This window comes from Elephas maximus, chromosome 11 (genome assembly GCF_024166365.1).
Source record: "Elephas maximus indicus isolate mEleMax1 chromosome 11, mEleMax1 primary haplotype, whole genome shotgun sequence".
Taxonomy (NCBI): Eukaryota; Metazoa; Chordata; class Mammalia; order Proboscidea; family Elephantidae; genus Elephas; species Elephas maximus.
In genome coordinates, this window is record NC_064829.1 from 30522299 (window position 1) to 30534507 (window position 12209).

Consider the following 12209-nt stretch of genomic DNA (forward strand, 5'->3'; position numbering starts at 1 on the left):
GGCCTGGTTAACTTCATCCAGAAACTATAAAACGCACTCCTTACGAATATACCTTAGCGCTTGCTTGGGCAGCACATATACTGAAATTGGAACGATACAGAGAAGACTAACAAGGCCCCTGCGCAACAATGACATGCAAATTTGTGACGCATTCCATATTTTGGGGTGAAAAGGGGTAGTGTGCTGTCACATTATAGGGATTGAAACTAGGGTCACATAAATGTGTATAAATTTTTGTATGAGAAATTAACATGAGCTGTAAACTTTCACCTAAAGTTCAATAAAAAAATACACACACACACGCACACACACACACACCCCTATAATTAAATACTTATGTCCATCAAAAGACTTCAACAAAAGAGTAAAAAGAGAACCTACAGACTGGGAAAAAAATTTTGGCTACGGCAAATCTGACAAAGGTCAAATCTCTAGAATTTACAGGAAAATCCAACACCTCTGCAACAAAAAGACAAATAATCCAAAAAAATGGGCAAAGAAAAATGAATAGACACTCCACCAAAGAAGACATTCAAGCTGCTAACAGATACATGAGGAACTGCTTGCAATACTAGCCATTAGAGAAATGCAAATCAAAACCACAATGACACACCATCTCACCGCAGCATTAATGGCACGAATCAAAAAAACAGAAAATAACAAATGTTGGAGAGGCTAGGGGGAGACTGGAAATCTTATGCACTGCTGGTGGGAATGCAAAGTGATACAACCATTTTGGAAAACGAGATGGCACTTCCTTGGAAAGCTAAAAATAGAAATACCATTGTTGTTGTTGTTGTTAGGTGGCGTCGAGTTGGTTCCGACTCGTAGCGACCCTATGCACAACAGAACGAAACACTGCCCAGTCCTGCGCCATCCTTACAGTCATTGTTATGCTTGAGCTCATTTTTGCAGCCACTGTGTCAATCCACCTCATTGAGGGTCTTCCTCTTTTCTGCTGACCCTGTACTCTGCCAAGCATGATGTCCTTCTCCAGGGACTCATCCCTCCTGACAACATGTCCAAAGTATGTAAGACACAGTCTCGCCATCCTTGCCTCTAAGGAGCATTCTGGCTGCACTTCTTCCATGACAGATTTGTTCGTTCTTTTGGCAGTCCATGGTATATTCAATATTCTTCGCCAGCACCACAACTCAAAGGCGTCAACTCTTCTTCGGTCTTCCCTATTCATTGTTCAGCTTTCACATGCATATGATGTGATTAAAAATACCATGGCTTGGGTCAGGCACACCTTAGTCTTCAGGGTGACATCTTTGCTCTTCAATGCTTTGAAGAGGTCCTTTGCAGCAGATTTGCCCAACGCAATGCAACTTTTGATTTCTTGACTGCTGCTTCTATGGTTGTGGATTGCAGATCCAAGTAATTGATGGAATATCAATTGAGATGTTTCAACATACACATGCAGCACTGGAGGTACTCACTTGTTTATGCCAAGAAATACGGAAGACAGCTTCCTGGCCAACTGACTGGAAGAGATCCATATTTATGCCTATTAACAAAAAAGGTGATCCAACAGAATGTGGAAATTATAGAACAATGTCATTAATATCAGAAGCAAGCAAAATTTTGCTGAAGATCATTCAGAAACGGCTTCAGCAGTATATTGACAGGGAACTGCCAGAAATTCAGGCTGGTTTCAGAAGAGGACGTGGAACCAGGGATATCATTGCTGATGTCACATGTATCCTGGCTGAAAGCAGAGAATACCAGAAGGATGTCTACCTGTGTTTTACTGACTATGCAAAAGGCATCCGACTGTGTGGATCATAACAAACTGTGGATAACACTGCGAAGAATGGGAATTCCAGAACATTTAATTGTGCTCATGAGGAACCTTTACATAGACCAAGAAGCAGTTGTTCGGACAGAACAAGCGGATACTGAGTGGTTTAAAGTCAGGAAAGGTGTGTGTCAGGGTTGTATTCTTTCACCATACCTATTTAATCTGTATGCTGAGCAAATAATACGAGAAGCTGGACTATATGAAGAAGAACGGGGCATTAGGATTGGAGGAAGACTCATTAACAACCTGCGTTATGCAGATGACACAACCTTGCTTGCTGAAAGTAAAGAGGACTTGAAGCACTTACTAATGAAGATCAAAGACCACAGCCTTCAGTATGGATGATTACACCTCAACATAAAGAAAACAAAAATCTTCAGAAGTGGACCAATGAGCAACGTCATGATAAATGGAGAAAAGACTTAAGTTGTCAAGGATTTCATTTTACTTGGATCCACAATCAAGAGCCATGGAAGAAATACCATATGACCCAGAAATCCCACTCCTAGGAATACATCCTAGAGAAATAAGAGCTTTCACATGAATAGACATGCACACCCATGTTCATCGTAGCATTGTTCACAATAGCAAAAAGATGGAAACAACCTAGATGCCCATCAACAGCTGAATGGATAAACAAACTATGTACATACACACAATGGAGTATTACACAAGGATAAAGAAGAATGATGAATCTATGAAGCATCTCACAACATGAATGAATCTGGAGGGCGTTATGCTGAGTGAAATAAGTCAGTCACAAAAGGACAAATACTGTGTGAGACCACTACTATAAAAAGTCATGAAAAGGTTTACATGCAAAAGAAACAATCTTTGATGGTTATGGGGGGGAGGGGTAAGGATGGAAAACTACTAAACAGACAATATATAAGTGGTAACTTTGGTGAGGAAACCCTGGTGGTGTAGTGGTTAAGAGCTATGGCTGTTAATCAAAAGGTCAGCAGTTTGAATCCATCAAGCCCTCCTTGGAAACTCTATGGAGCAGTTCTACTCTGTCCTATAGGGTCACTATGAGTCAGAATTGACTCGACAGCAATGGGTAACTTTGGCGAAGGATAAGACAGTATGCAACACTGGCAAAGCCAGCCCAACTTGTACAAGGCAAGGTCATGGAAGCCCCACAGACACATCCACTCATTTACTAACTCCCTGAGAGATTGAACTGCAGGGCTGTGGGCTGTGGGGACCGTGGTCTTGGGGAATATCTAGCTCAACTGGCGTAACATAGTTTATAAGGAAAATGTTCTACGTTCTACTTTGGTGAGTAGCATCTGGGGTCTTAAAAGCTTGTGAGTGGCATCTAAGATACTCCACTGGTCTCACCCCTTTGGGAGCAAGGGAGGATGAAGAAAAATAAAGACACAAGGGAAAGATTTGTCCAAAGGCCTAACGGACCACAACTACCACAGTCTCCACCAGATTGAGTCCAGCACAACTAGATGGTGCCCAGCTGCTACCACTGACTGCTCTGACAGGGATCACAATAGAGAGTCCCGGACAGGGCTGGAGAAAAATGTAGAACAAAATTCTAACTCACACAAAAAAAACCAGATTTACTGGCCTGACAGAGACTAGAGAAACCCCTAGAGTATGGACCCTAGACACCTTTTAGCTCAGTAATGAAGTCACTCGTGAGGTTCACCTTTCAGCCAGAGATTAGATAGGCCCATAAAACAAAAAGAGACTAAAGAGGCACACCAGCCCAGGATCAAGGACTAGAAGGCAGGAGGGGATGGGAAAGCTGGTAATAGGGAACCCTAGGTCAAGAAGGGAGAGTGTTGACAGTGGGATTGGTAACCAATGTCACAAAACAATATGTATTAAAAAAAAAAAAAAAATTTAATGAGTAGCTAGTCTGTTCTGTAAACCTTCATCTGAAGTACAATAAAAAAAGAAAATATACTTTAAAAATGGTTTTTGTTAAAAAAACAAAAACAAAAACAAATGGCCCTAATGTTTGGAAATCACACACTGAGTTTAGCTCAGAAATATAAGTATACACAGCCCCCACACAATCAGACCAATAAAGAAATTTTCTTAGCAAGTCCAAGTTTACACAGATAAAGTAAAAGCCAGTTATAGAAATTGATCTTCTTGTAATCTTAAAATTCTACATGTTTCAATCCCTAAAACCAAAACATAAAATCAGAGTTTCATGACATAAGCTGCATCTCACACTATTGTGAATTTGGAAGTTTGGAAATCAAGCAAATCCATTTATTTATTATCAATGTCATTTTGAAGTTAGTTTTATTTACACCTTTCCCTTAAAGAAGTGGGAAGAACAAGCAAGAAAAATCATAATTGTAAATTTGATTAAGGAGCCCTGGTGGTGCAGTGGTAAAGCACTCAGCTGCTAACTGAAAGGTCAGCAGTTGGAACCCACCAGCCATTCTGTGAGAGAAACATTGGCAGTCTGCTTCCATAAAGATCAAAGCCTTGGAAATCCTACGGAGCAGTTCTACTCTGTCCTATAGGATCGCTATGAGTAACTTCGGTTGGTTATGGCAACAATCCAAAACTAGATGCTATTGAATCAATTCCAACTCGTGCCAGTCCCATGTGTATCAGGGTAGAACTGCGTTCCACAGGATTTTCAATGACTGATATATTTTTTTTTATTGTGCTTTAAGTGAAAGTTTACAAATGAAGTCAGTCTACAAAAACTTATATACACACCTTGCTATGTACTCCTAGCTGTTCTCCCCCTAATGAGACAGCACATCCCTCCTCTCTACCCTATATTCCCCGGGTCTATTCAACCAGCTCTTGACTCCTTTTCCTTCTTATCTCACCTCCAGAGAGGGGTTCTCCACATAGTCTCACGTGTCTACTTGAGCCAAGAAGCTCACTCCTCACCAACATCATTTTCTTATATTCCAGTCCAATCCCCGTCTGAGGAGTTGGCTTCGGGAATGGTTCCAGTCTTGGGCTAACAAGGGGTCTGGGGACCGTGACCTCCAGGGTCCCTCTAGTCTCAAAATGACTGATTTTTTTTTAAAGTAGATCTCCAGGTCTTTCTTCCAAGGCATCCCCGGGTGGACTTGAATGCCAAAACTTGCAGTTAGCAGCCAAGCGCATTAACCATCTGCACCACCCAGGGACTCTACAGAACATATTTATTCTGAGAGCCTTGGTCTTATTAGCTTTAGAATCACATCGTTGTAGGTAGAGTAATATGGTTAGTCTTATGAAGCTTCCCTACTCTGTGCTCCTATTCTCAACTAGTCCATCACTAAACCTTTTGCTCATGCAAAACTAGACCTCCTGTAGTTTAACGGGAGCCCAGGCAGTGCAGTGATTAAGAACTGGGCTGCTAACCAAAAGGTCAGAGTTTGAATCTACAAGCCGCTCTGTGGAAGCCCTGTGGGGCAGTTCTACTATGTCCTATAGGGTCGCTATGAGACGGAATCGACTCGACGGCAATGGGTTTTTTACAGGTAGTTCAAAAAACCTGCTGGGGGGATTTTAGGGGTAGCTCAATGTGCCAAAGTGACACAGGTAAGCACATTTTTCACCTTACAAATGTTTTAGTGCTTATGAAGTTCAGCTCAACCACAGAAGAATTATTCACAACACCACTTTAGTGACAGCCAACATTCTCTTTAAAATCTGTACTACTCTCTTTGCTTTGAGAGCCCCAACATAAAAATATAATTCATTTTTAATCTTTTTTTGAAAAGGGAGAATCTCTACACTATGCAATTAAAAATGCCACAGAAAGAGAAATGGCATGCTTGATAGTTTTTTAAATCATACTCTGTGAACACAGGATGAAGGCTGGAAAAGTCAATCTGGGGGCACTGAAAACATGCAGACCAAATGCATCTCTCATAATTTATTAATAGAAAGTTATTCTCACTCGATACATATTTAATACTCCTGCCCATGTGCAATTCAAGACTGCTGTTTTCTCTTTTCCTTCCTGTGCTGAAAGTTAGCCGGACATAGGAAGTAAGCACTAGTTTCACTGGCTGACTTTGGGTCTGTAATAATCGTGATAGCTCCTGAGGTTATTACCAGAGACAGGAAACATTCTTCATAGCATCACTGGATCACAATGATCTTCCCTTAGCATATCTATCTGATATTTACTAAAAACAAAGTTTCCTTGATCGATAATTTACGTGTTTCAAAAGGTATAAAATAGATCAGCTGGAGAAGGTTCAATCTACACACACTGTTTTACAGTTGGTACAATGAGTGTCTCCTAAATAATTTAGTGCCACTTAAGTGATATTAAAAAGAACAGAAAGAGATTATTAATATAATAAAATATAACTCAGTCTCCAATCTGTAATAATTTCCTCTTAGCAGCTACTGGCTACACTATGCAAACCTAACAATCTACTTATGAAAGCTAATGATTATTAGTTCTTTCCAGAGTGAAATGACGTCTCATTCTTGATTTCTACACCACTCATGTTAAGTCAGGGGCTTTTTTTCAGTTTCAATTTTTATTTATATATTCTACACAAATGGGATCCCACTATAGGCAATGTTCTAATACCTGAAGTTTGACAGTATTATTTTAAACCCAAGTTATCTGGGCACAGAGATGCAGACCCCAGCAGGTCAGAAGGCACTGAGGTGAAGAGGAGAGCCACCCTGAGAACACAGGGCCCCTGTTCCTACTTCTGTCCACTCCACATCCCTGACCTATGGGGCAGCTCAGAAATGTGTATCAAGCGGATGGGCAGCTATAGAATAGTGGATGGTAGAGGAGACAGGTAACTAATTCTGGCTATTTGCTACAGATAATCCACATTTGATTAACTAGGAGCAGAAAGAGATTGTCTATCACAGATGGGGGATAAACAAACTTTGTTCATTCGTTTGCTAGAATACTACTCATCAATTAAAAAAGGAAGTACTGATGCATACAACATTATAGTGAGTAAAAGGCAAAAGCACAAAAGGCACGTATTGTATAATTTCACTTAACATGAACTCTGTAACAGACAAAACTGACTTCTAATGACAGAAACAGATCAGTGGTTGCCTGAAACGGAGGTGGAAGGCACTGTCTGGGAAGTGGCTCAATGGAATTTTCTGGGGTACTAAAAAATGTTCTGTATCTCAATAGGAGGAGTAGTTACGCAGGATACATACATCTGTCATAACACATCAAATGGAACGCTTAAATTCATTTTATTGTATAAAAATTATTCCTCAATAATGTTGATTTAAACTTTTAAAATAAAAGACTGTAGAACTCTGATAACTCTCCTCTTTGCAGAAAATAGCCAGTATTGGGAGTACTGATTCCCTGGTACTCACCTCCAAGTCCTCCTAACTCCAGCCAATCTCACATCAAGGATAATCCCATATTCCACTGTTCTTCAATCTAAATCAACTCATAGGCATTACTCTTCAAGGAGCCCTAGTGGTACAATGGTTAAGAGTTCAGCTGCTAACCAAAAGGTCAGCAGTTCAAATCCACTAGCTGCCCCTTGGACATCCTATGGGACAGTTCTACTCTGTCCTATAGCATCACTACGAGTCAAAATTGATTCGACAGCAACATGTTTGGTTTTGGTTTTTGGTGATGACCATCGCCCTGCTTTGTAATTTTTTATTGTTTTATTCTACAATAGTTATTTACACAAAGAAAAAAAATTCAAAACAAAAGGGTATACAGAGAAAGGTAACTCTCAGACGTACCCTCCTCCACCTTTTCCAGCCCCAAAGCAACAACTGCTAATAACTGTTCATCTTTCCAGCCTATACACAAATATGTGTGCACAAATCCTTATTTTTTTTTCCCCAAGTGCTAGCATATTACATACATTATTTTATACCTTGCCCTTTTCACTTAAATATATATCTTAAGTATACTGGGATCTTAGTTATCTAGAGCCAAGGCCATCCAATTGTAGTATATCTGTCATAGCAGCACTAGGTAATTCAGACAGACTTTGGTACTAACAAGTGGGGGTGTTGCTGTAATAGATACCTAAAATGTAGAAGGGGCTCTGGAATTGGGCAATGGGTAGGGGCTGGAAGAGTTTTAAGGTACCTAATAGTAAAAGCCTAAATTGCCTTGAAGAGACTGTTGGCAGAATTATGGACATCAAAGGCAATTTTGATGAGGGCTCTGAAGAAACTGAGGAGAGCTATAGAGAAACTCTATCATCTTAGAGAATACATATGGCACCAGCAACAGAATGTTGCTAGAAATGTGGCTATTAAATGTGCTTCTTGGTGAAGCTTTAAAAGAAAATGAACATGTGACTGGACAATGGAGGAACAGTAATGCTTTCTTTTCATGCAGTGGCAAAGAACTTGTCTGAATTATGTTCAAATGCTTAGGGGGACATAGAACTTGCAAGTGATGACCTTGGATATCTGGCTGATGAGATTTCTAAGCAAGATCTTAAGGGGCCAGGTGTTTTCTCCCTGCCGCTTATAGCATAATTCAAGGGGAAAGAGATGGACTTAAAAATAAACTGTTCAAAATGAAAACAGAACTTAAAGATTTGGAAAATTCTGTTGTGCAAACTAAGGACATGTGCTCTAGAATGTTCACCAAGTACATGGCTACACAATCTTTTGTTAAAAAGCTGAAGTCTGTATCAGATGGATCTAACCAACTACCACAGCAGAAAACTCATCAGCTTAGAATGAAGGGGACAGAAAAAGAACAAAAGGAAATAATTCTGTCTGCCTCTTGGAATTCTACAGGCAGGAAACAGGCCAAAGGAGTTACATATGTTGTCTTCCAGGAAAAGGACCATCCCTCGAGCAACTGAGAAATCAGCAGAGCTGTCAGAGGGAGCATGGGAAGCAGAGCCTTCTTGGTTTCAAAGGGTGGGGTCACAGTTTCCTGGATCTCAAAGGGTGGGGCAATAGCCTCCTAGGTTTCAAAGAGTCAGATCTTTGCCAACGCAGTTCCAGACTGTGGGGTTGCCATTAAGGTGTGCTGGGGGATGGGGCCATCGCCCAAAGTTGAGGCAGCGGGGGTGCCATGCCCAAGGGGCAGAAGATCAGGTTCTGCTGGGGCCAAGTAGATGGAATTGTCACTCAGATGGACCAGGAAGGATGGGGTAAGATAGATGCTAAGACACATGGAGATCTCCAAGGAACCAGGAAGTAGAAGCTGAAGAGACAAGGACCTTTCTCCAGAGCCAACAGAGACAGAACGCCTTCCCGTAGAGTTGGTGCTCTGAATTTGGACTTCTAAGCCTCCTAAACTGTGAGAAAATAAACTTCTGTTAAAACCATCCACTGTGGTGTTTCTGTAACAGCAGCACTAGGTAACTAAGACAACCAGTATATGTAATCTACTACCTCGTTCTCGTATGGGTGCACCAATATTTATTTATCCAGTTCCTTATGGATGTTATTTGGAGCCCTGGTAGTACAGAGGTTAAGAACTTGCCTGCTAATCAAAAAGTCAGCAGTTCAAATCCACCAGCCGTTCAAATCCACCAGCCGTTCCTTGGAAACCCTATAGGGCAATTCTACTCTGTCCTACAGGGTTGCTATAAGGTTGGGATTGACTCAATAGCAATGAGTTTTTATTTATTTATTTGGTTTTACTGATGTATATACATCTTTCTGTACGTTCATTTTAATTAGGAATCTTTCACTGTTAAATCAGGAAAGCTTTATATTATTTTCTCACTTAGTTAAAATGTAACATCATATGCTTATTACTCTTTATAACACAGACACAACTTTGATCCTACAGAATCAAAACATACTGAACAAATAAAACCCCCACTTTGCTAATACAGCATTGTCCATCAAAGAACCTTCTAAAATGATGAAAAAACTCTACATCTGTGCCATCCAATATGGTAGCCACTAGCCACATGTGGCTCCTGAGCACTTGAAATGTGGTTAGTAAAATAAGCAACTGAATTTTTTATTTAATTGTAATTAATTTAAATGTAAATAGTCATGTGCCTAGTGGCTGCTGTTTTGGACAGTGTAACACTGTGCTTGAATTTATCTTCCAACGTTTATTTCCGAAATAGTATTTTCAATTTGTGCAACAACCATAAGGCCAATATCTCAACAAATATGAGTTATACTTTTCTCCATGGAAGCCTAATCTCAAGGTAGAGTTAGGAGAAAATGTTTTAAGCTTTTGGAGGCTTCATTTTGGGAAAGATAAAATAAGATCAAAGGTATCATACAACATTTTCAATACGGACTTTTTTTTCAATTTCTTTCAGATCTACTTACTAATGCAAAAGCGACCTGTGGATATAAGGTCAGTTTTGTGGTTAATTTGGATGGTTTCGTTTAGGGGTTTCCAGTCCTGTAGTTCTTAATTTCCTTTAGAATGTCTACAGACATCTAGAACAAATTGGTTCTACAAATTGGCCCCAGAATTTCTTTGCATTTTGGGAACCCAAGGACCCCGGGCATCCTGTAACCTGCCTACTGCAAGCTACATTCAGCATACTTCAAAGGTCATCTTAGATTTTATCTATTTTGGACCAGCTACTTTTTTTACCAGAAGTTGAGACAAAGTCAAGATCCACATAATTAGCATTCAAATTCTTTTGGACACAGATACGCTATAACCTGCAAAATCTGAGAATGCTTAAAAATGGCTAAAACTCTGACTTCAGACACTGTAAAATCTAGGCCAAAAATTATGATTTTAAGGTTAACATATGAACAAAATATTCAAATAAGGAATAAAAAGAAAGGCTGATAACCTAAATATTTAAAAATTGTATTAAAGGAAAAACTTTTCTTCAAGAAAAATTTTTGTAATAGTATGAAAGCTACTATGCTTTTATTTTACATGTAGTTTCCATGAAAAAGGTCTTAAAATTACCATACTCTTGGGAAAAATACTGATATACTTCGTTGTCTTTCCAGGTTTTATCATTTACCTTATATTGAGAGTAGATAAATAAGGGAGTATTTCTTTTCACTTACAGAATACTGACTAGAAATTAAAATATTCAGCATAGTTCTATTTTTTACTTGTTTAACATGACTTTGGGCATATGTATTTAAGCCTTCTCTATTTGCCCAAACGGTTTTAATGTTATTTAGATGCTCTAACAGCTGGTACTTTGGCAAAGTCCATTTATCTGAAAATTATGTTTATGATTGTCATATTACACATTAGGCTGTAAAAGAGAAGTAGTATTGGTAAACCAATTGTCAACAAATTCTAGGAAAGGTCTTCAACAAAATGGAAGCACTCACATTCTTTAATATTCCATCAAAATTTAAGATTAGGGATGAAAAGAATCAATATCTCTTTCTTATATAAGTTTCTCAACCCTTAACCCCCCGCCCACAAAAACAAACAAACAAACAAACAAACAAACAAAAAACACCAAACCCATTGCTGTTGAGTCGATTCTGACTCATAGCAACCCTATAGGACAAAGTGGAATTGCCCCTTAGGGTCTCCTAGGAGCAACTGGTAGGTTCAAACTGCCGACCTTTTGGTTAGCAGCCTGAGGTCTTAACCACTGCAGCACCAGGGCTCCTTCTCAGCCCTCAGTGTAAAACTTAACTTCATTAAAGTTGTTGATTTAAAAATATTCAAACTACGCAACTAATTCATTAAATTTAGGAGGCAAATTCATATGCTCTGACATAATTATTTGGACTGAAACTCATCCTTCCCTCTAGTTCTAATTCTTCCAAACCTAATTTCCATTCTTTTATAGACAAGGTGAATCTATAAGGTACAGCTAGAAAACTGATATCCCAAAGATACCTCTTTCATTTCAATTAAACATGCTGATGTTTCTTTATGGATAAGGAAGGCATTGATGTCACTTCAGATGAGGGCCTCCCCATTCATTACTGACACTTTATCTTACCTCTGAGCAATGAAGTTACAGATTGCAAGTGGTTTTAAATGAAACTACTCACTAGGAAACGTATCACTATGGTTGCATTATTTAAACTTTGAAATGTGCAGTGAAGTCATAAAGGACAGCAAGTGAAGCTATGCACACTCCCCCTACTGGCAACAGTTTTCAAATAGAATGACAAGCTGATGACAGCAATCTAAATATTTTAACATTAAAAGATATACCTAGGCACATGCCCATATCTTCAGCACTTATCTACAGAGATAGTATTACCATGACAGAGACATCACGAATACCAAAAGAATATGAGCAGACAAGGAGCAATCTATTTCTATCATTGTTAGGAACCTTAATTTCAAAACCTCACAATTAAAAAAAAAAATTCTTGGTACAACCTAAGTGGCAGAATTAGCTATAATGGTCCAGTTATGTTTTTCTACTTACTTCTAAAGATTCCTTCAAGTCTACAGCAGAAACTGTATCTTCCTCTTCATCATCAGTCAACTGGTCTTGGGAACAGTAGTGAGTGCTGTAAGCAGAGTGTTCTTCTATTGCTTCTAGCCAGTCCTGAAATAATACAAGGA

At 39.2% G+C, this 12209-nt stretch overlaps 1 protein-coding gene and 1 non-coding gene across 5 annotated transcripts in view; one reads left to right on the forward strand and one right to left on the reverse strand.

Annotated features, from left to right (window-relative positions):
• The window catches only part of OSBPL1A (oxysterol binding protein like 1A), a 256420-nt gene that overhangs the window by 143173 nt on the left and 101038 nt on the right, over positions 1 to 12209 (reverse strand). For 3 of the 4 annotated variants that reach the window (XM_049901659.1, XM_049901658.1, XM_049901660.1), the window contains one exon: positions 12070 to 12192. In XM_049901659.1, the coding sequence (XP_049757616.1) occupies positions 12070 to 12192 (123 nt within the window). Of the gene's footprint in view, positions 1 to 12069; positions 12193 to 12209 lie in introns of those variants that run through there. The other variant, XM_049901661.1, reaches the window with a different exon arrangement.
• LOC126086398 (U6 spliceosomal RNA) lies at positions 57 to 163 on the forward strand. The gene has a single exon (XR_007519489.1). It is a non-coding gene; the product is annotated as a U6 spliceosomal RNA (small nuclear RNA).